The sequence below is a fragment of the Oncorhynchus mykiss genome, chromosome 15, assembly GCF_057628025.1.
Source record: "Oncorhynchus mykiss isolate SJ-2025 chromosome 15, ASM5762802v1, whole genome shotgun sequence".
In the NCBI taxonomy this organism is placed as follows: domain Eukaryota; kingdom Metazoa; phylum Chordata; class Actinopteri; order Salmoniformes; family Salmonidae; genus Oncorhynchus; species Oncorhynchus mykiss.
The window spans coordinates 29,627,447-29,650,155 of record NC_143036.1 but is presented as its reverse complement, the minus strand read 5'-3'; the positions used below and the strand labels follow the sequence as shown (position 1 = coordinate 29,650,155).

Genomic DNA, 22,709 nt, shown 5'->3' with positions numbered 1-22,709 from the left:
CTGTAATTAGTAGTAAGCCTATTTCTCATTAAACCGTTTCACCTTAATTTTAAATAGCAAAATAATAGTGTTTACACAGGCAACCAATTCTGATATTTTCCCCACTAATTGGCCTTTTGACCAATCACATCAGATCTTTTTCAGAGCTGATCTGATTGCTCAAAAGATAAATTAGTGAAAAAATATCTAAATTGGGCTGCCTGTGTAAAAGCACCGGCTTCTGTTAGCTTCACATTCCAAGTCAGTCTTCATCCATACTACAATGGTGAATATTGATCATCCGCCTGCCACTAAATCTAGCAGGTTTGAAACTGCGCGTGCATGTCGCACATGGCTAGTCGAACGCAAACTCTTCATTGAGCCAATGCTGAAATACCAATACATGGGCGAGTCAGTGCTACATTTTAAATGGTTGCCGAAATCAAAATGAAAGAAAAGTTATCTTCACAGGCTATAGTGTGAAATAAGCTTTTTAGGAAGTGCCGTCTTTATTTGATTTCTTATTTTTAATGCTGACTTTTTGGTGTGCTTATCAATGCACAACCCCAAGCATATGTTTCTCACTCCTATCGATAAAATAATTGTATTAAGTCATAAGTGTTACTGTGCGTGTAGTTTAAAATGCATTATGTCATTAAAATGTGTACCATTTAACACACAAAAAACATTTGATTAACAACATATTTAATCAGTTGTCTTCCTCAAATTAAGGGGATGATGACGCAATCTTTGCAAGATTTCATTGGTCCTCAACTCGTGGCTCAGTCATTTAATCCAGGGTAAATGGAGTTAGCCGAGCAGGTTAGTTGTGAAGATTTGTTACCATAGAAATTGACCTGGCTAAAAGGTGTTGAACTCAGTTGACCAAAGTTACCTCGCTAACTTCTCAAACCTTCATAGGATAGCCCTCTGCTCGTCACTAGTTAAAATAGTCACAAAGTCAGATTCCACAGCCTACAAAAATGATATTTTTGGTCTTCCTTTCAGGAGAGGCATAAGGTTAGCAGCGTGGTTAAGGTTGGGTTTCAAATCAAATTTTAAGAAATAGGCGGTGTTTAGCCATAATTGTGACTTTGTGGCTGTGTTAACTACTGATGACCTGCAAAACTGCCTCCAGTACATGAGTCATCTCAATGAATGCCAACTTGCACTTTTTAAAGACATGGACTACATAAAAAAAAATAAGAATAGGCTTCACCAACAGTAGTTTTCCATTGATACAAGCTCTCGGGTAAATTACCACAGTAGATTTGCCGTGGTAAACAAGGAAATGCTTTTTTCAATTCTACGGGATGACATCTCCCTTAGTCTACTAAAACATAAGGATACATTTGTTCAGATGATAATACCCAGGGTATATTTGAACAAAGTTGGCAGCAATCAGGTCTAAAAGATAACCTCGACATCTGTTTTAAAGGTAGACTCTGCGAAATGACATTGCCACGAACAGCACAAGAGATATTGAGCTGAGCAAGATGCAGACTTCACTCTCACGGTCACACACTGTATCTGCGCATGTGCAGTGGGCTAAATCAGGGTCACAGAGTGTTTCTTGGTAGTCTTAAACAAATCTACTTTAAAACAAAAGTATACGCCTCACATGGTTACGGGCACCTGTACCATGTCAAATATAGTTTGCATCCCAATATTACATTTTGTATACATCACAGAAGGCTAAAATATAACAAAACCGTTTGACAGAAACACTGGATTTTCTGAATTAAGTTAATTAATTAAAAATTAATTATGAAAAACATTAACATTTCTTGTGGCTACTAGGTCATTTGATTGCAGGAAAGGGTTTTAAGGAGCAGTAAATTGTGGCCAATGATGGTTGTAATCAGCTGTGCGGGTTATTTTTAGCACTTATTGATGGTTTAACGTGAAATCACCTTGTGTTAGTACGCTGGCCAACACTCATTACAATACGTCCTCAGTGTTATATTGCAAGCTAGAGTATATTTTTCACCTAAACTCAGCAACAAAAAAAGAAACATCCCCTCACTGTCAACTGCATTTATTTTCAGCAAACTTAACATGTGTAAATATGTGTGAACATAAGATTCAACTTAGAAATAAACTGAACAAGTTCCACAGACATGTGACTAACAGAAATGGAATAATGTGTCCCTGAACAGGGGGGGGGGGGGTCAAAATCAAAAGTAACAGTCAGTATCTGGTGTGGCTACCAGCTGCATTAAGTACTGCAGTGCATCTCCTCATGGACTGCACCAGATTTGCCAGTTCTTGCTGTGAGATCTTACCCCACTCTTCCACCAAGGCACCTGCAAGTTGCCGAACATTTCTGGGGGGAATGGCCCTAGCCCTCACCCTCCGATCCAACAGGTCCCAGACGTGCTAAATGGGATTGAGATCCGGGCTCTTCGCTGGCCATGGCAGAACACTGACATTCCTGTCTTGCAGGAAATCACGCACAGAACGAGCAGTGTGGCTGATGGCATTGTCATGCTGGAGGGTCATGTCAGGATGAGCCTGCAGGAAGGGTACCACATGAGGGAGGAGGATGTCTTCCCTGTAACGCACAGCATTGAGATTGCCTGCAATGACAACAAGCTCAGTCCAATGATGCTGTGACACACCACCCCAGACCATGACGGACCCTCCACCTCAATCCCGTACATGTCTCTGTGTAACGCTCATTCCTTCAACGATAAACGCGAATCCGACCATCACCCTGGTGAGACAAAACCACGACTCTTCAGTGAAGAGCACTTTTTGCCAGTCCTGTCTGGTCCAGCAACAGTGGGTTTGTACCCATAGGCGACGTTGTTGCCCGTAATTTCTGGTGAGGACCTGCCTTACAACAGACCTACAAGCCCTCAGTCCAGTCTCTCTCAGCCTATTGCGGAAAGTCTGAGCACTGATGGAGGGATTCTGCGTTCCTGGTGTAACTCGGGCAGTTGTTGTTGCCATCCTGTACCTGTCCCGCAGGTGTGATATTCGGATGTACCGATCCTGTGCAGGTGTTGTTACACGTGATCTGCCACTGAGAGAGCGATCAGCTGTCCGTCCTTTCTCTCTGTAGCGCTCTCTTAAGCATCTCACAGTACGGACATTGCAGTTTATTGTCCTGGCCACATCTGTAGCATGCATAAGGCAAGTTTACGCAGATGAGCAGGGACCCTGGGCATCTTTCTTTTGGTGTTTTTCCAGAGTCAGTAGAAAGGCCTCTTAAGTGTCCTAGGTTTTCATAACTGTGACCTTAATTGCCTATCGTCTGTAAGCTGTTAGTGTCTTAACCGTTCCACAGGTGCATGTTCATTAATTGTTTATGGTTCATTGAACAAGCATGGAAAACAGTGTTTAAACCCTTTACAATGAAGATCTGTGAAGTTATTTGGATTTTTACTAATTATCTTTGAAAGACTGTTCCTTTTTCAGGACCCTTTTTTTTTGTTGCTGAGTTTATAATAACATTGAGAAAACATTGTTTTTAATAACAGTCTTGCTTACTTTATTATGGCGGTGCAACACACCAGATGATAGCGTACACAGGCAGCCCAATGCTGATCTTTTTCCCCACTTATTAGTGTTTTAACCAATCAGAACTTATTCAGATCTGATTGGTCAAAATACCAATTAGTGAAAGAAATATCAGAATTGGGCTGCCTGTGTAAATGCAGCCTTGGTCATGACAGCTGCTAGGTTCTCTGTTCTGAGAAGGGTCTGCAGATGTCCTCATATGTTCATCAGGTCTTCACCCATGAGAGGGTATAAACAGTATGAGACTGCTGGCAGCCAGCTGTGGATGCCTGAAACATTGAAAAGCAAATCGCAGCCTTCTGGGCCTAATCAGTGAACAAACCAGATTCACATTTCAAAATACAATATTTTATTTAAAAATAAAACTGAAATGTGCAACCCAGATCATACATGTGATTATCATCCTGATTCAAGTGTCTGACCATTCCACTGTCTGACAGAGTATAAAGCACTAGATGGACCAATGGAATGCACTATGATTCTCAAGAGACTGGGTATGTGTCCCAATTCCAAATGGCCCTCTACTGCTAGTAGTAACTATAGGGAATATGGAGCCATTTGGGACACATCCTGGGTCCATCGGTTTCACATAATGCTAACTGTGTGTCAATTAAAACCAGTGGACTCAGATACTCTCCCGGACCAGGGTGGATGCCACTGCGCTTTGTAACTTGTCGCGCGATGGACCAGGGCCCAGTTTCCCACTGAAACTTAGGCTTATGACCGTTTTAATCTAGCCCTACAACAGTCAAAGCTATAACATGCTTTTCACAAACCACCACAGAGTATGTTATGGCCTGTGTTGATACTGCCCTTCTCGGAGCAGCGTTCTGCCTTTCCAATCTTAACATTAGAATTACTGACGAGGGATCAGCTCCTAGAGAGATGTTATTTATTGTCTATGGCTACAAATATTGAGGCGGCTTATTCTAATGTTTACCCTATAAAAACGCACTAAATCAAGATTTGGCAAATATTAGACGGAAGGCTAGTCTACAATTAGCTATATATTCAAATACAGTATATTAGGTCTGTAGCCTATACTGTATTTATCTTTTAAAGTCAAGCAGAACGGCAAAAAAAAAAAGCATCTAACGACATTCTTAGCTGTTCTACAAGTGGCCTGATGTCGTGGGTAAATAAGTGTTAAAGAGCAGCTTTATTAAAACGGTGGTTTTGGGAAACAGCTTAAGAGATTTAACGATGCTCCTACGAAGGTCCTAATGATGAACGTAGCCTTAAGGTACTTTGGGGAAACCGGACCCTGAGCTACTCTGAATCTAGTCCCAATGAAAAGACTGAAGTTGTTTCCTCGACTTCACCACACACACACACACCTGCAAAGTGACACGTGCATAGATCTGTTAGCTATTTAAAAGAACTCACCCATCAGGCCAATGTCGTAACAAATCCTGGTGGTGAGAGGCCATATGTAGCATGCTTCTCAGAGTAGGAGTGCCAATTTAGGATCAATTTAGTGGTTCCATCCACAATGAGTAATATTGTGGAATGGGGCTGATTCTAGACTCTGAGAATCTTGATACAGCGGGAACAAGGGATAAAATATTGTCAGGGCAAGCAGACAGACATTGACATAAGAAGAACATCAACATCCCATTCATTCACATGCGAGTCTGTCTGACATGTGGCACATTTGACACAGGAGAAGCCCTAACCCTGACTCCTTTTGAGGCCTGTCAGTAGCCTGGTCCCAGACCTGTGTGCTTCAGCCAATTTCTCTAACTAGAGAAGTTGGCTAAAACCCAAACAAATCTGGGATCAGGCTAGCTGTTTTGAGGGTACGCAACATAAGCTGATGGGGACTGGATGGCATGTTCCGACACACTGCAGTCAAAAATGCACAAAGACTACCATATATCTAACGCTTGCTTGGTCCCAGATCCATTAGTGCTTTTGCAAACTCCATTGATGTCCTTGTCAAGCTAAAACAAGGAGGTGGTGTGATAGCACAAACAGACTGACACTCAGGCTACTTTAACTCTAAGGAGTCATTTCTGTCAGAATAAGGTGATACACTAACAAACGTAGCTGCAATTACTGACCTGCTCAGTTCGACATCTCAACACATACTTGAGATGTGTATACACAAAATGCTAAAATAATCTAATCAAAATGCTGCATCGACATGTGTACAATACTGGTATGAAACTTGAGCTTTGAACACTGATATTACCACGGTAGTGGTTGGTTGGCACTAGTGCCGAGCGATTACTGCATTTGAGGTCTGTATGGTTTCGGTTTGATTATTTTTTTTCCAATAATCACAGTTTTCAGTTGATACAATTTTAACATTAAATGCACTGTGGGTTAAATGTTAACAGAAAACAATTATTAAAATTCCCATTATTAGTAGTGACTGCCAATTTACTGCGTATCACTTAATTACTTAAAAATATTTCATTCTGTATATTACATTTGTTTTATTTGATGACTTTAATTCCAAATCTCCTCATCTCTAAAGAGCTGCTGCCTATGCTGTCTGACAAAAAAAAAACCCACTATTTTAGTAGTTCTTCAATGGAAATAAGGCATACTATCAATCACTTAGATAAATGCATTTTCAGGTAGATACCTCACGAAGCAACTGCTCTCTATCCCTCTTGATCATGCATTTCTCGGTCTAAGTGTCTGCCCCACACTAACCTAACATAGCAGGAGTAACGAAAAAAAAAACTGAAAAGTAGGATTATGCATAATGGTCATTGTAGTTAATTATCACGTTTTCTGCACTAAACTATGAATATTGGCCTTTTGGAAAATACGTCGCACAGATCGGGCTAGATTATATGGAATTCAAATAATTGAACCAAAGTTGGTCAATTAGCGGTTTAAAAAACAAAAAATAAACAACATTTTGGTTGATCGCTCAGCACTAGTTAGCACCCCATTTGTTTCCGGTGTGAATGAGTGCTAAGAAAAACAGATCCCAGCGACATTCGCTTGAGAAGTCAAATGCAATACGACTATTCCCAATAATACATTGGCTCCCACAGTCAAAGAAACAAGCACCACGAGGCTTGTACCCAGTGTGCATCCCAAACGGCACCCTATATAGGGCACTACTTTTGAACAGAACCCTCTGACCATGTATAATAAGCCCCGACGACAACTCACCAGGAAATAAAAAAAACACACCAAAAAGTAGTTAAAAATATCTTGAACATGCCATCCTGCACACATAGGCCTAAACCAAAACACATGTATTGTAACAGACTTCCACTCCTGTAACCAACATAGAATACCAGTGTTACTGATACTACCCGGTGTCCATTCACCATGATAAACCCCTTCCTTTCCCCAACCTAAGTAAGTTAACCTGACTACCATAAGTGAGTAGGTAAACACTGTTTGGTATAGGCCTCTGTATAGTAGGCATCAAAATAGACAGACAAATGAATACATGATTGATGAAACACTTCCGCACAGAACATTCAAGAGACCTAAATGTTAATCCAGGTCCTAATATGGCATTATGATATATAATCATGATATGTAGTGGTGATGGTGTGTCCATCGCTTCAAGTGGACACTTAGTATTCCAGTCTTAGAGGAGAAGTGTTCTTTCTGGCTGTGGTTCTACTGCAGTTTACTATCAGCTTGATCACATCCAGGTAGCAAAAAGTCCATGTGGTTTAGTAAGAGGGTCCAGTTAACAAGGACCTTATAATAGTGTGGTATTCATTACAGCACACCGTAGCAAAAACGTAATGGAAAGGAGCATTTCTAATTGGACAAGTTCTGGAAGTCCCTCCCTGTTTTGGTTTGTTTTCTTCTGTTTGGTGCTGAATGAACACAACCCAGGCGAGGTCAAGTTGATGTAGCAGGGAGAGACGCAACACTTGCTTCCCGTGCAGCCTTAAGCTCAAAATTGAACAATTTTGTTTTGTTTTTAAGAAGCCAATAGGGAGAGGCTGAGAACACCAGATAGGTGAGAACGGTAGTCAGTCAGTTCAACATCCAACGAGGGAGAAGGGGCTATCTTAGTCCCGCCCTCGAGGTCATCCACTCCAGGCCCTGGCATAAGCTGAAAATAAAAAATGATGAACAGTCTAAATTGCAGATCCCTTTTGAAGTTTCAGAAGAAGTAATGTTAAGAGGCGTATCACATAGGCTATAGAAAGGAATGGGACAGTGTTAAGGTTGTGTGTGTGTGTCCGCGTGATGCCAAGGCCCCTCTCACCCTTCTCCTGTGAGTGCGCAGCACGACTGGATGTGCCAGGGGTGGTCTTTGATGGAGCTGAGGGTGAGGTATTTGGAGATTTCCGCCGCCGACATGCAGTCCTTCATATCCTGCTTGTTGGCAAATATCAACAAAGCTGCCTTTCTTAGGTCCTGGGAAGAAAGAAGGGGCAAAGAGAACAATGCAACTTCCACTACAACATGTGTCCCAACTGGCACTCTATTCCCTTTTTAGTGCATTCATTTTGACTAGAGCCTTATGGCACTATATAGGGAAAAGGGCACAATTTGGGACGCAACCAAGCACAACGGAAACTTCCCCTAAACAATGTGACGGAGGGAACTAGGAATCACTCATGTGGACTTGTGAGACTAGCTCCTTTTTTTTTTGGCTAGCAAAAAAATAAAAAATCAATTACAGAGATAAGACAAGACTAGTTCTGTATGGTTTCCCACCAGTTTTATGTGCCAGCATGCGTGTGAATGAAGGTCAGAGTACTGGGGGGTTAATATACGAACCTCATGAGCCAACATCTTATAGAGCTCCTCTTTAGAGATCACCAGCCTCTCTCGGTCTGTGCTGTCCACCACCAAGATGATAAACTGGGAATTACAGGAGACAGAAAATGCCAACTGAAATCACTTTATAAATCCTGCAAGAGGAAAGTAGACATTTCCAAAAACACGTACTTGCGTACTAAATAGTAGGCTTTTGAGGTGTGCGAAAATAGATAGTATGTGATATTTAGAAAAAAATGTATGCTTTAAAAATGCCAGGATGTCATACTCATTTCAGCTTTTCATCTAGGAGACTTCGTTGCACCCTTGAGGAAGAGAATAGTCTTTTCACACCCACCCGTGTTTGACAACAGCTAATAAGAATAGGGGTACTCTATTCTTGCGTGATTGTGCATTAGATCACGCCTTCTCAGGATAGATGAGTATTTATGTTTATTTGTTGCTTACTGCATACTTTTTCACTAAACAGTACGTTCTAAATAGTATGTACACTGAACAAAAATATAAAAGGTCAAACGTTGGTCCCATGTTTCATGAGCTGAAATAAAAGATCCCAGAAATTGAGCACAAATTGGTTTTACATCCCTGATGGTGAGCATTTCTCCTTTGCCAAGATAATCCACCTGCCAGTTTTTTTAAATTTAACTTGGCAAGGCAGTTAAGAACAAAATGTACAATGACTGCCTACCCAAGCCAAACCCAGATGCTGGGCCAATTGTGCCACCCTATGGAACTCCCAATCACGAACGGATGTGATACAGCCTGGATTCGAACCCGGGACTTTGGTAACGCCTCTTGCAAAGAGATGCAGTGTCTTAGACCACTGAGCCACTTAGGAGCCCAAAGATTTTGCATATCAAGAAGCTGATTAAACAGCATTATCATAACACATGTGCCCGTTGTGCTGGGGACAATAAAAGGCATCTCTAAAATGTGCAGTTGTCACACACAACTACACAAGAACATCTAATGCGATAGACCATATCACTGGACAGGAAATAGAAGGCATCAGCTGAATGTTAAGTGTTTCCTGTCTGTATTGTCTACTTGTTAAATGTTTGAAGTCTTGATTTGTAATTGTTTAATGTCTCATTAATTGGTCTTGGACCACAGGAAGATTAGCTAGCGTTATAGCGTTAGCTAATGGGGAGCCTAATAAAAATGACCCCCCCAAAAAATGGGGTTGTTATGGGCAGGCATAAGCTACAGGCAACGAACACAATTGCATTTTATCGATGCAGAGTGATAAGCGTGACGAGATCCTGAGGCCCATTGTCGTGCCATTCATCTGCCTCAATCACCATGTTTCAGCATGATAATGCACGGCCTCATGTCACAAGGATCTGTACACAATTCCTGGAAGCTGAAAATGTCCCAGTTCTGCCATGGCCTGTAAACTCAGACATGTCACACATTGAGCATGTTTGGGATGCTCTGGGTCGACATGTATGACAGCGAGTTCCAGTTCCAGCAACTTCACACATCCATTTAAGATGACTGGGACAACATTCCACAATCAACAGCCTGATCAACTCTATGCGAAGGAGATGTGTCGCGCTGCATGAGGTAAATGGTGGCCAGATACGGACTGGTTTTCTAAGCCACGGGCCTACCCTTTTCTTTTAAGGTATCTGTGACCAACAGATGCATCCCTCTATTCCCATTCACGTGAAATCCATAGATTAGGACCTAATTTATTTTGATTCGCTGACTTCGTTATGAACTCAGTAAAATCTTTGCAATTGTTGTATGTTGTGTTTATATTTTGTTCACTACAGTAACATTATTACAAAGTACGCAGTTTAAATAAGTACTAGGCAAGACAGATATTGGACACGGCCATTAGGTTTGTCACCAGCAAGACACTATGCTCGTACTCGTTGAGTGAACGAGAGGGATTTGGAATGATTGGCCACATGCGACTGGGAAGACAAGTACAGCAACAGACAAGTTACAGAGACAGAGCACAGATGGCTGGTGAAACAAGCTCATGACTTCCATAGAAGCCAATAGATTCAATAGGACACTTCATCTTTTCAGATGCCATTTAGAACAGGTACAGTGAAACATGGTGGGTGGATATTTCCGAGCGGAGACCCTCACAATTGGGCTTGCTCCGGGGCTGGTGGCTAGCATGCTAATGACTCATTGTGTATCGTTCAGAGAGCATAGCAGATGTGGATGCAGTGTTTGTGCTGAAGTGAGCATGTGAACAGAGCATAGCAGATGTCAGGTTCCAGAATTGGCAAGAGTGTGTCATACGGTTTGAAGAGTCCTACTGGGGGGGTTTTAAAACAGAGCTCCAATGAAGAGCCACATTCCTCATCCTCCTCTTCCCCTCACTCTTACCATAAGCTGCTGAGGCAAAACATGCCTTTCAGACAGGCCTCTGTCAGCGTGACCTTTGAACCCGGGGACGCCCCTTTGGTCCGTCTGTGCTCTGAACAAACACGGCAGCTGGGTAATACTTTTGTTCCCCTCTCTGACAGCATCTATTAGGGATTAGGAGCCCCACTATTTACAACACACACCACTGGACCTTGATGCACCATCTGTCTGCTACCACTAAAACGTACAGCACTGGCCACTGGGTGAGTAGAGTATGTTGGGGTGGTGGGTGTAACTTACCTCTGTGTTGGAGTAATAGGTGTTCCAGGAGGAGCGGAGAGACTCCTGTCCCCCGATGTCCCACATGAGGAAGTGGGTGTTCTTCACCACTATCTCCTCCACATTACTCCCGATGGTGGGCGAGGTATGGACCACCTCGTTCATCAGACTGAGGAGGAAGTTACAAAAACGTTGCAGTCATCTACCTCAGAGAGCAACAGTCATTAGTAGGATGGCCAGGAGTTTTCCCTAAACATAGAAAAACGCTTGAGTTTTAGTTGAAGATACATGGAGACAGTAGACATGGGGGGGGGGAAATTGTAGTAGTCCCGAGTGGAGCAGCGGTCTAAGGCACTGCATCGCAGGGTAAGAAGTGTCACTATAGTCCCTGGTTCTAATCCAGGCTGTATCACATCTAGATGTAATTTTGAGTCCCATAGGGCGGAGCACAATTGGTCCAGCGTCTGGCCGTCATTGTAAATAAGAATTTGCCTAGTTAAATAAAGGTTAAAACGTTTTTTTAAGTACTCACAATTGGTACAGTATGGTGGTCTTTCCAGCATTGTCCAACCCGACAATAATCACCTTGTGTTCTGCAACAAAGAAAGTGTGCACAGGTTACAGTTTCCCTTCCAAAGATACACTACCTTCTTGCCACACTAAGATTAAAGGAGGGGAAGCTGATCCTAGATCTGTACCTACGGGAAACTTCACACCAGAGCCATTTTCAAAGCTAATTAGCCTACCTCTTCAAGCAAATTCTCTCTTAGCTTAGCTCCTAGCTTTAGCTGGCTTAACACAAGTGCAAGTAGCCCACCCCCCAAAAATCACCATACAGGGTCTTTAGCTTCTGTGTTGCTTTAGGGCCTTTAACACTCCACTGTCATACAGAAGTGGCTGGCAGACCAAAGCCTGAATCAAAGTTGGCACGTCTGTGTTAGAATATCCCCCATAGGGGACTTCACCTTTGAAGCCCATGGGCGACAAGGAGGAAGGTAGTACTATCAGAAGGCTGATGACTTTGACAGGCTTTGGCACACAACAGATGATGTCGTCAGATGTTCCACAGCTATTGCTTCCTGAGAGGATAGCTACCTTGTTGTGGATGTGGGTTGGCCCGGCCAAAAAAAGCTCACAGAGAGAGTTGAGACTTTATTACATGCAAGGAACACTATCCAACATTTCCATATCCATGGACTGGTGTGAACTCTATATTTTCCATTCAAACAAAATCAAACGTTTTCAATATGACAAACACCATGATGGAAGTGGTCCAGAATGCACATTCCACAAGCATCCATCCTAGTAGTAATCTCACTACCATTAACTCTGTTGATGTGAGTGAAACTGGTAGAGTTCTAAGCCCCCGAAATGGTAAATTCTGACTTGTCTCTCGGATCTGATATAAAATTGCCATGGATCTGTGCAATTAAAATTTATTTGTCATCTGGACCAGTCCTCTTAAATGTAATGTGCGTGAGACAGACAAGAACCGCACAAGCTTTATTGTTGTCAGCCAACTGCAACTCAAAAACGTATAGCTTCTGCCCAGCTGAAAGTGATTCCGGCTGCTCGCCTCACGTCCGCCTGCTGCTGAGAGAGAGCGAGAAAGAAAAAATGTCCTCAGGGACAAGTTTAATATTGTAGTGGAGAAAGATGAGAAGGTTGGCACGGCCAAATGGAACTCACTATTCAGGTTTGATGCAGTTTTCTAACCTATTTGTTTTGGTACCCATTATCATTTGTTTTATTATTTTTGTATATTATTATTAGCCTATTTAATAACATAAACCAGTTCTTGAAATATGCAAAAATTTTATCATTTTGTTGCCCAAATTAAATTCTGTATTTTGTTCTCTGTATTTAGGTTATAAGTAGGCCTGTTATAAAATAACATTTGCCTATTGCTGTCATTTGTTGGGTAGGCCTACAGTAGGCACTCACATTTATTGGTAATTACTGCAATATAGGCCTGTTCAAGGTTTAAACCAGTTATTTAAATGTTTTGTATGATTCTGTTCAGCCATTTTCTTTGGCCAAATTTAGAGTAATGTTACATTTGCTGCAATATAACATAATTATCAGAAGGCCTAGGGCTACACGCACTCAAACCATGAAAAGGAAAAAACAAAAAAAGGGCAAGATGCAAAACTCAATTTAATGCTGCAATATAATAACCTGTTTGTATTTTCCCTGTAAACAATGACTTGACTTACCTTTATTAGGGTAATATCAAAATTAACTTCTGTGAAGGTTTGGTATGCCTAGCTATTAGGCTTAGCTAATGGGGCACCAGGTAACCTAGTGGTTAGAGTGTTGGGCCAGTAACCGGAAGGTTGCAGGATCGAATCCCCGAGCATTTAACTAAGGGGTTGTGTTAAATGCGGAAGATACATTCAGTTGGACAACTGCGAACCAGCGACACTTTATACACTGCTCAAAAAAATAAAGGGAACACTAAAATAACACATCCTAGATCTGAATGAATGAAATATTCTTATTAAATACTTTTTTCTTTACATAGTTGAATGTGCTGACAACAAAAATCACACAAAAATGATCAATGGAAATCAAATGTATCAACCCATGGAGGTCTGGATTTGGAGTCGCACTCAAAATTAAAGTGGAAAACCACACTACAGGCTGATCCAACTTTGATGTAATGTCCTTACAACAAGTCAAAATGAGGCACAGTAGTGTGTGTGGCCTCCACGTGCCTGTATGACCTCCCTCCAACGCCTGGGCATGCTACTGATGAGGTGGCGGATGGTCTCCTGAGGGATCTCCTCCCAGACCTGGACTAAAGCATCCGCCAACTCCTGGACAGTCTGTGGTGCAACGTGGCGTTGGTGGAATGAGCGAGACATGATGTCCCAGATGTGCTCAATTGGATTCAGGTCTGGGGAACGGGCGGGCCAGTCCATAGCATCAATGCCTTCTTCTTGCAGGAACTGCTGACACACTCCAGCTACATGAGGTCTAGCATTGTCTTGCATTAGGAGGAACCCAGGGCCAACCGCACCAGCATATGGTCTCACAAGGGGTCTGAGGATCTCATCTCGGTACCTAATGGCAGTCAGGCTACCTCTGGCGAGCACATGGAGGGCTGTGCGGCCCCCCAAAAAAATGCCACCCCACACCATGACTGACCCGTCGCCAAACCAGTCATGCTGGAGGATGCTGCAGGCAGCAGAACGTTCTCCACGGTGTCTCCAGACTGTCACATGCTCTGGACACTACGCTGACAGACACAGCAAACCTTCTTGCCACAGCTCGCATTGATGTGCCATCCTGGATGAACTGCACTACCTGAGCCACTTGTGTGGGTTGTAGACTCCGTCTCATGCTACCACTAGAGTGAAAGCACCGCCAGCATTCAAAAGTGACCAAAACATCAGCCAGGAAGCATAGGAACTGAGAAGTGGTCTGTGGTTATCACCTGCAGAACCACTCCTTTATTGGGGGTGTCTTGCTAATTGCCTAAAATGTCCACCTGTTGTCTATTCCATTTGCACAACAGCATGTGAAATTTGTCAATCAGTGTTGCTTCCTAAGTGGACAGTTTGATTTCACAGAAGTGTGATTGACTTGGAGTTACATTGTGTTGTTTAAGTGTTCCCTTTATGTTTTTGAGCAGTGTATTTCTTATAGCTCTTCCTTTATACTTATTTTTTTAAATAAATGGACACCTATGCCTTCCTTTATACTTTTTTATAATATATACATATATATATATCATACTGATGCATTTAGCGCTCAAATCTCCTACATCTGAAACGTGAGGTGGACAATTGTTTTCAGAAAGTAGAAACTAATCAAATAGGCTATAAAGTTTTTAATATGCTACACATTGAAACAACAAATCTATATATTTTCAGTTTAAGGGCAAGTAACTGGATCATTTGGCCAAGTTAGCTCGTTTATTGATGTCGCTGGCAGCGCCCAGCTTGGGGTTCTCTCGCTCCCTCTTTCTACTCTCGGACCTAAATGAGCACTGGTCTGTTTTTCCACCGGTCTTTTCGTAACAGGTCCGACTGTCCTCGAGTCCATTCGGAACGGGTCTATTTTTATTTATTTATGCATATCAGGTCAGGTGGAAATGCCATGGATCCATTTCGGAAGAACTTTTTTGACCTGTTAAAGTCCTCTAGTCTAAAACACTGGAGGCTGGGATTAGCAATTCACTGGTCCTCTTCTGTCTCACTGAGGGATTAGGCCAATGGGATACACAATTCCACAGGATTACTTTAGGGCCCAACATTGCGGGACAGTAGTATGAGAGTTGTTCTACTATAGATTACCTCCATTGGTATACAGATCTGGGACCAGGCTAGCATGAGTGCCAGTCTGTTTGTGCTATCATCATGCCAACTCCTTGTCCCTCATTGTCATGTTTGGCTTGACAATGAGAAATGTAGTTGGGAAGAGCACAAACAGATATGGGACCAGGTTTAAGGGGGAGGGAGGTAACCTAGAGGTTAGAGCATTTGGCCAGTAACTGAAAGGTTGCTAGATCGAATCCCCGAGCAGACACGGTATAAATCTGTCGTTCTGTTTCTAAACAAGGCAGTTAACCCCCTGTTCCTAGGCCGTCATTGTAAATAAACATTTGTTCTTAAAAGACTTGCCTATTTTTTTTATTTTTTTTTAAAGGCTCTGCCCAATTCCATTATATTGACATGTTCTTTCTCTGCAGGATTGAAAAGACAGGAAAGGGCCATTACAACACGTCTTTGTTATCCATTTAGCCCTATAAAACTCCAAACCGACTTCCACATCCTTCCAAAGTTGTCCCGTGTGTCCATTTCTCAAAGTCAACAGAAACAGTAGCCTAAACAGCAAGTCCGAAATTGGACCACAGACTGCACATTATTCATCTCAAACATGTGGCTATTTGAGTGTTACCGTTACATCTAACAGTATCCTTAGCTGGCTGATTCTGTGAACATCTACCACCATTATATTATGTTGCCCACGGTAACTACCTAAAATTGAGCTACAATAAATAAATAGTTAGCCAACTAACTAGACCACTACTATGTGTTGTTTTGCATGCAGCCATTGTCAAGGAATAACGTTAACTACACATCGGGACGAAGAACAGCTGGCAACCAAAAACGTTAGCTAGCCAACTAACTAACTAACGTTACTGATGAAGGCCCCATATTATTGCGTGTATACTAGCTAACGTACTAGTTAGCTACTAGCAAGCTAAAAATGTTAGCTGGTAGATAAGTACTCACCTTGATTGCAAAAGAAACTCCACAGTTTGGCAAATATAAGACCCATGTCGTTAGTGGTTTAAACTGCAAAGAGTGGACAGTCGACGTATCCAGGGCTAACTAACGTCGTTAGCTGGCACAACAAGCCCCCGTTAGTAGTTCTGAAATGAATAACCAGGTCCACAACAAGCCACGTAAATTAACTCGCTAGCTCCACAACAAAACTCTAGTTGAGAAATGATTAGCTAACTAGCTACCTTTCTTTACTATCCGAGGTACCAGACTCAGTTATTTTGTATATGGGCTAACGTTAACTAGCATCAGAGTCACTACTATCCGTTATGGCCAAATACGTTGACACAACACTCTTTCCTGATGGTGCCTTTGGAATTCTGTGAGCTAACGGCCCGGAGCTAAATTAGCTAGCTAAGGGTTTAACATTAACCACTTCAAGTCGACTCGTTTCCAGCTGCTAGCTAGCCAACTCTACAGTGAGAACCTTATATACACGAAGTTTTCCTTAATCCGAGATCTGGCTGTGTGTTCTAGCCTCTTCAAATTGACTGTTTGTGTAAACCCAGATGCAGTGTATTTCAAATGCCACCCCCGGCCTAAGTGTCAGGTTACAATTGATGACGTTGACGCTAGGGGCTCAATAATTGGTTGAAAATTTACAGGATTATTTTTCATTTAAAAAAACCTGAATAAAATGTTTATTTATATATTCAGGAGTATTTTTTTTAACAACAAGCGTGGGGGTTACTGTCGCCGGGACTGGCCGCGTTGTTGTTAAGAGTGAGCTATTGTGACATCAACTGTGTGACAAAGTTGTGCCAGATGACATCATGTCTGACATATATATGTATATGTATATATAGACATTTTGATGGACAAATCAATCAAACGGGTCCACCACCTCACCGGAACAACTTTCTATATTCACACTCCTGGTAGGTTCTACATTTGATTGACTTCAGTGATAATCCAACCAGAACTGGGTTGAAACACTGTTTGAAATCAGGCCAATGGAACAGTCCTAAAATGACAAACCCCGCCTAATTTGGCACTCCAGGTAGGCTAAAGCAAACAGTCATAGTAATAATAATAAATAGGTGGGTGTTTACATCTGTCCTACTTCATGTGTGTATTAAACATGTGTGAATTATATTTTTTTGTGTGCATATGGCTCAGAGAGTGGTGTTCAGTGTTACTTTGCAAAGTATTTGAAAGATTTAAAATAGTATTTGAACCCAGGACTGAATTCAACAGAATAGGTTATGGTGAGAAAAAAGTGTGTAAATGGTCTTCGATGTGAACAGTGAAAAATAGTATCAAAGTTCAAGTATGAGCTTGAACTTTCTTTCAATTGGTTTGTTTTACCCTAGAATAGGCTGAATATAATTGTTTTCACCATATTGCTTAGGCAATCAAATCCTTTCAGACCTACACAATTTTATGGGGCCTAGTGGCTCTTGGTTTGTCTCTGTTCTGGACAGGGCTTACATATATCTATTACAATGGCAAGGTGGCTTATTGGTGCACTTGCAAATCACACTATTTTCTCATAAAGGTTATCACAAACATCCCAAAATAAAATGTTAGGACTGTCTGACTGTTTCAGAACAAGGGGCTGAGAATGAAGAGGAAGTGCAGGTTCAATGTGGACAGGGGCGAACGCCCAACCAAAAAACGGTCCAGCCAGCAGGCCATAACCAAAATGGTTTCCTTGGTGCTCCCTTGTCCTCAATTGACACAGAGCACTCTCCAGAAACTGCAGATTGAGAGTGAGGCTGACCCTGACTGGCCCACTCCTATGGAGACCAGGGCAATTTCAAAGATGCCAAGGAAAAAGGGCCTACCAACCCCCAAGATGGAGGACAAGGAAACCCAATGCGACATGGGATCAAAGAGGAAAAGGATGACTTTTTTCCAAGATCTGGATTCAGACGACCTTAGGGCTGCTAAGAAGATCAAGGTCACCATGGCATCCGGGTCATACAGCTCCTTTGGCTCCTCCACATCAACAGATGCATCCACCAGCAGCGAGAGAACTGACTCTAAAGGTTCAGAAGTCTGTGATAAACACAAGACCAAAGTCCGGCGCAACCCACCACGCAGAGGTCAGACACATCGGTTATAATTTGCCTTAGGTTTGAGTGACCAGACACCACAGAGTGTTTCAATGAGATAATTCAACTGTGGCCAATTGTTGTAAAATGCAAATACAGTGCCTTGCGAAAGTATTCGGCCCCCTTGAACTTTGCGACCTTTTGCCACATTTCAGGCTTCAAACATAAAGATATAAAACTGTATTTTTTTGTGAAGAATCAACAACAAGTGGGACACAATCATGAAGTGGAACGACATTTCTTGGATATTTCAAACTTTTTTAACAAATCAAAAACTGAAAAATTGGGCGTGCAAAATTATTCAGCCCCTTTACTTTCAGTGCAGCAAACTCTCTCCAGAAATTCAGTGAGGATCTCTGAATGATCCAATGTTGACCTAAATGACTAATGATGATAAATACAATCCACCTGTGTGTAATCAAGTCTCCGTATAAATGCACCTGCACTGTGATAGTCTCAGAGGTCCGTTAAAAGCGCAGAGAGCATCATGAAGAACAAGGAACACACCAGGCAGGTCCGAGATACTGTTGTGAAGAAGTTTAAAGCCGGATTTGGATACAAAAAGATTTCCCAAGCTTTAAACGTCCCAAGGAGCACTGTGCAAGCGATAATATTGAAATGGAAGGAGTATCAGACCACTGCAAATCTACCAAGACCTGGCCGTCCCTCTAAACTTTCAGCTCATACAAGGAGAAGACTGATCAGAGATGCAGCCAAGAGGCCCATGATCACTCTGGATGAACTGCGGAGATCTACAGCTGAGGTGGGAGACTCTGTCCATAGGACAACAATCAGTCGTATATTGCACAAATCTGGCCTTTATGGAAGAGTGGCAAGAAGTAAGCCATTTCTTAAAGATATCCATAAAAAGTGTCGTTTAAAGTTTTCCACAAGCCACCTGGGAGACACACCAAACATGTGGAAGAAGGTGCTCTGGTCAGATGAAACCAAAATTGAACTTTTTGGCAACAATGCAAAACGTTATGTTTGGCGTAAAAGCAACACAGCTGAACACACCATCCCCACTGTCAAACATGGTGGTGGCAGCATCATGGTTTGGGCCTGCTTTTCTTCAGCAGGGACAGGGAAGATGGTTAAAATTGATGGGAAGATGGATGGAGCCAAATACAGGACCATTCTGGAAGAAAACCTGATGGAGTCTGCAAAAGAACTGAGACTGGGACGGAGATTTGTCTTCCAACAAGACAATGATCCAAAACATAAAGCAAAATCTACAATGGAATGGTTCAAAAATAAACATATCCAGGTGTTAGAATGGCCAAGTCAAAGTCCAGACCTGAATCCAATCGAGAATGTGTGGAAAGAACTGAAAACTGCTGTTCACAAATGCTCTCCATCCAACCTCACTGAGCTCGAGCTGTTTTGCAAGGAGGAATGGGAAAAAATGTCAGTCTCTCGATGTGCAAAACTGATAGAGACATACCCCAAGCGACTTACAGCTGTAATCGCAGCAAAAGGTGGCGCTACAAAGTATTAACTTAAGGGGGCTGAATAATTTTGCACGCCCAATTTTTCAGTTTTTGATTTGTTAAAAAAGTTTGAAATATCCAATAAATGTCGTTCCACTTCATGATTGTGTCCCACTTGTTGTTGATTCTTCACAAAAAAATAGTTTTATATCTTTATGTTTGAAGCCTGAAATGTGGCAAAAGGTCGCAAAGTTCAAGGGGGCCGAATACTTTCGCAAGGCACTGTACCTAAAGGCCTACAGGGCTGACTTACAGTAAGTCAAGTGTACAATAAAGCCCCCTGTCTGATTATTTGTATTGCTCTGTTTGTGCTCTTCTAGATCTGGTTATTGTCCTCAATGAAGCCTGTTAGACATTGAACAGCCTGATAAACAGTGTGTGGTTAGGGGAGGGACTGGGCCGTGTCCTTAACTGTGACATTTGTGTTGCAGCCAGTTTCACCTCGCTCTATAACGTGGGCAAGTTGCTGGGACAAGGAGGCTGTGGGTCCGTCTATGAGGGAACACGAAAGGAAGATGGGAGAGAAGTAATCATCCCTCCCTCTCTTTCCTCCCTCTTTAGATCTGTCCATCCACAGCATAAGACATTACCACAATTATGTTGTTTATTCACAACATGCTTCTCCCTTCTCTGTCACTCAGGTCGCTATTAAGTACATTCCTAAGGGTGTATCGGAGTACTACCTCACAATTGTAAGTACAGTCTGATAAATGTGTACGAGCCTACCCAACAAACCACCAAAACAGTCACATCGGAGTGCTAGCCTACCTAATAATTGTTTGTACAGTCAGACCAATATAACAGCCCACTGTGCACTGCCAATGCATGAAATGGTTGTTAATCAACCTTCCCCCGTTTAGCCTGGAACAACGCACAGGCTGCCCCTGGAGGTCGCCCTGATGCAGATCGTGTCGCGGCCCCCTGTCTGTGAACACGTGCTGGAGCTGGTGGATTGGTTCGAGCAGCCCAGGAAGTTCATCCTGGTCCTGGAGCGTCCCACCTCCTGCATGGACCTGTACGACTACTGTGAGACAATGGGTGGGAAGCTCAACGAGGCCATGGCGAGGGTCATCATGCTCCAGGTGGTTCTGGCGGTACGGCACTGCCGCGACCGCGGCGTCATCCACCGCGACATCAAAGTGGAGAACCTGCTGGTGCAGACGGACACTCTGAACGTCAAGCTCATCGACTTTGGCTGCGGGGATCTGCTGAGGGAGAAACTCTTCAGGGACTTTGCTGGTGAGAAGAGACGAAGACTGAATAGCATTGGTGTTGTGAGCTTCAGGCAAAGGAATGTAACCCCCCCCCCCATCTGTCTCAGGCACTACAGAGTTCTCCCCCCCTGAGTGGGTTCTGGATGGAAAGTACCAGGGGCGGAAAGCCACTATCTGGTCCCTGGGTGTGCTTCTGTTTGGCCTGGTCAACGGTGACCTGCCCTTCAGGAAAGAGGCCGAAATCATCCGAGGACGCCTGCGCTTCAAGAGAGGGATCTCCAAAGGTATATAGTTGCAGCTGGGAGGAGAGTAGGCGTGTTTAGGGAGTAGGGTGCAATTTGGTACGGGTCCAATTACCAGTGCTTTATCTACACACTATCCAAAGCGATGACGACACAGTAGAAACACAGAATTGAACTATTTTGCATTAAAAAATGGTTTAGGGTAGGATACATGATTCACAGAGTTTAAACTGAAGTTTGCAACAAGTTTGTTCTCTCTGTATACTTTTTTCTACTGTAACAAGATACCATTTGTGACTCTATCTAATCCTATTGTTCCATAGAATGCAGAGACCTGGTCCGCTGGTGCCTCAAGCAAGACCCTCTGAAGAGGCCCGTTCTGGAGCAGATCCTCCTGCACGACTGGCTGTCGGACCGGGCTCGCCCCTAAGTCCGTGTCCGTTGCAAATGCCATAAGAAATGCTGATATGAAATACATTTATTACTGTGTCATCAAACAATGTCATATTGCATACTTTATGTCATACCTATCAGATCTTTTACAAAATCTTATCCATTCTGTAACTGACAGCTCTTGTTTGTTACTCTCGTTTTTTTTGCAGGTTCTATAGCAATGTAAGCAAATTGAGGAGGGTAAGGGTGGGAACATGATTGGAGTGGGGAGAGATTTTGGTAATTTGGAATTAGTAGCTGTTAGTACCAAAACAACATCCCCTTTTATGGTACTTAACTGGACAATTGGGTCTTAAAATTCTTTAATGTTCAAAACCAAACCCTCCTCCAATGGAATTAGCCAAAGACAGCATCGAAAAAGAAGAAAGAAGAAGAGGACACCAAAAATCACCTGATATCACATTTGATCTGCACAACCAACTGGGAATGAGGACTGAAATTCAAAGCAGCTCTCCAGGGAACAATTTTGCAGAACATGAAGGGACACTCCAATTGTAGATAGGACCTTCAAAACAACGCTGAGTTCTTACCCTCCTTCTGTGCTGCAAGGGTTTGAAGAGAGATTGTAACAGGGATAATGCTTGGAGATTTTGCTACTCTGATGAGAGAAAATATGGTTTTTATTCAACCCCTGTACAACATCTTACCTTCGCCTTTGAGCTGATGTTGACAAAGGGAGGATACAGAAACTCCCCATAGAATAACAACTTTATGTTCCCCTAGACTGCACTGAGCCAGCTACCACTGTTCTAGTACTGAGCTTGAAGAGAACAACAGCCGAACTGGAAGGAAACTCCAACAGGAAGAGACCTTCAGAAAGACACCGCTGAGACCAGGTCTGACCTCCTCTGCTGCAAGGGCTTGAAGAGAGATAGTACTCGAGGGGAGTGAATTCCAATCGACCCCTTTACAGCATATTACTTTCACCTTTCAGTGTCTCCCGAGTGGCGCAGCGGTCTAAGGCACTGCATCACAGTGTAAGAGGCATCACTACAGTTCATGGATAGATTCCAGGCTGTATCACATCTGGCCGTGATTGGGAGTCCCATAGGGTGGCGCACAATTGGCCCAGTGTCGTCTGGGTTTGGCCGTCATTGTAAATAAGATTTTGTTCTTAACTGACTTGCCT

General features: G+C 42.7%; 2 protein-coding genes across 3 annotated transcripts; one reads left to right on the top strand and one right to left on the bottom strand.

Moving 5' to 3' along the window:
• Nucleotides 1-3,836: 3,836 nt before the first annotated feature.
• arl8 (ADP-ribosylation factor-like 8) lies at nucleotides 3,837-16,849 on the bottom strand. Of its 2 annotated transcripts, XM_021562988.3 has the most exons (7): nucleotides 16,310-16,669; nucleotides 16,074-16,213; nucleotides 11,363-11,423; nucleotides 10,852-10,999; nucleotides 8,224-8,307; nucleotides 7,706-7,857; nucleotides 3,837-7,549 (listed from the first exon to the last, which is right to left on the bottom strand). In XM_021562988.3, the coding sequence occupies exons 2-7, from the start codon at nucleotides 16,117-16,119 to the stop codon at nucleotides 7,501-7,503; spliced, it is 540 nt and encodes a 179-aa protein (XP_021418663.1). In that variant the 5' UTR covers nucleotides 16,120-16,213; nucleotides 16,310-16,669; the 3' UTR covers nucleotides 3,837-7,500. The 2 variants fall into 2 exon arrangements, with proteins under 2 accessions (XP_021418663.1, XP_021418662.1); XM_021562987.3 differs by having other exon boundaries at nucleotides 16,074-16,849.
• An 81-nt stretch (nucleotides 16,850-16,930) lies between these two features.
• LOC118938887 (serine/threonine-protein kinase pim-3-like) lies at nucleotides 16,931-21,624 on the top strand. The gene is made up of 7 exons (XM_090199846.1): nucleotides 16,931-17,002; nucleotides 17,674-18,172; nucleotides 20,103-20,197; nucleotides 20,313-20,363; nucleotides 20,532-20,910; nucleotides 20,993-21,169; nucleotides 21,451-21,624. Exons 2-7 carry the CDS (start codon nucleotides 17,689-17,691, stop codon nucleotides 21,555-21,557), a joined length of 1,293 nt encoding a protein of 430 aa, XP_090055972.1. The 5' UTR covers nucleotides 16,931-17,002; nucleotides 17,674-17,688; the 3' UTR covers nucleotides 21,558-21,624.
• The last annotated feature ends 1,085 nt before the right edge of the window (nucleotides 21,625-22,709 follow it).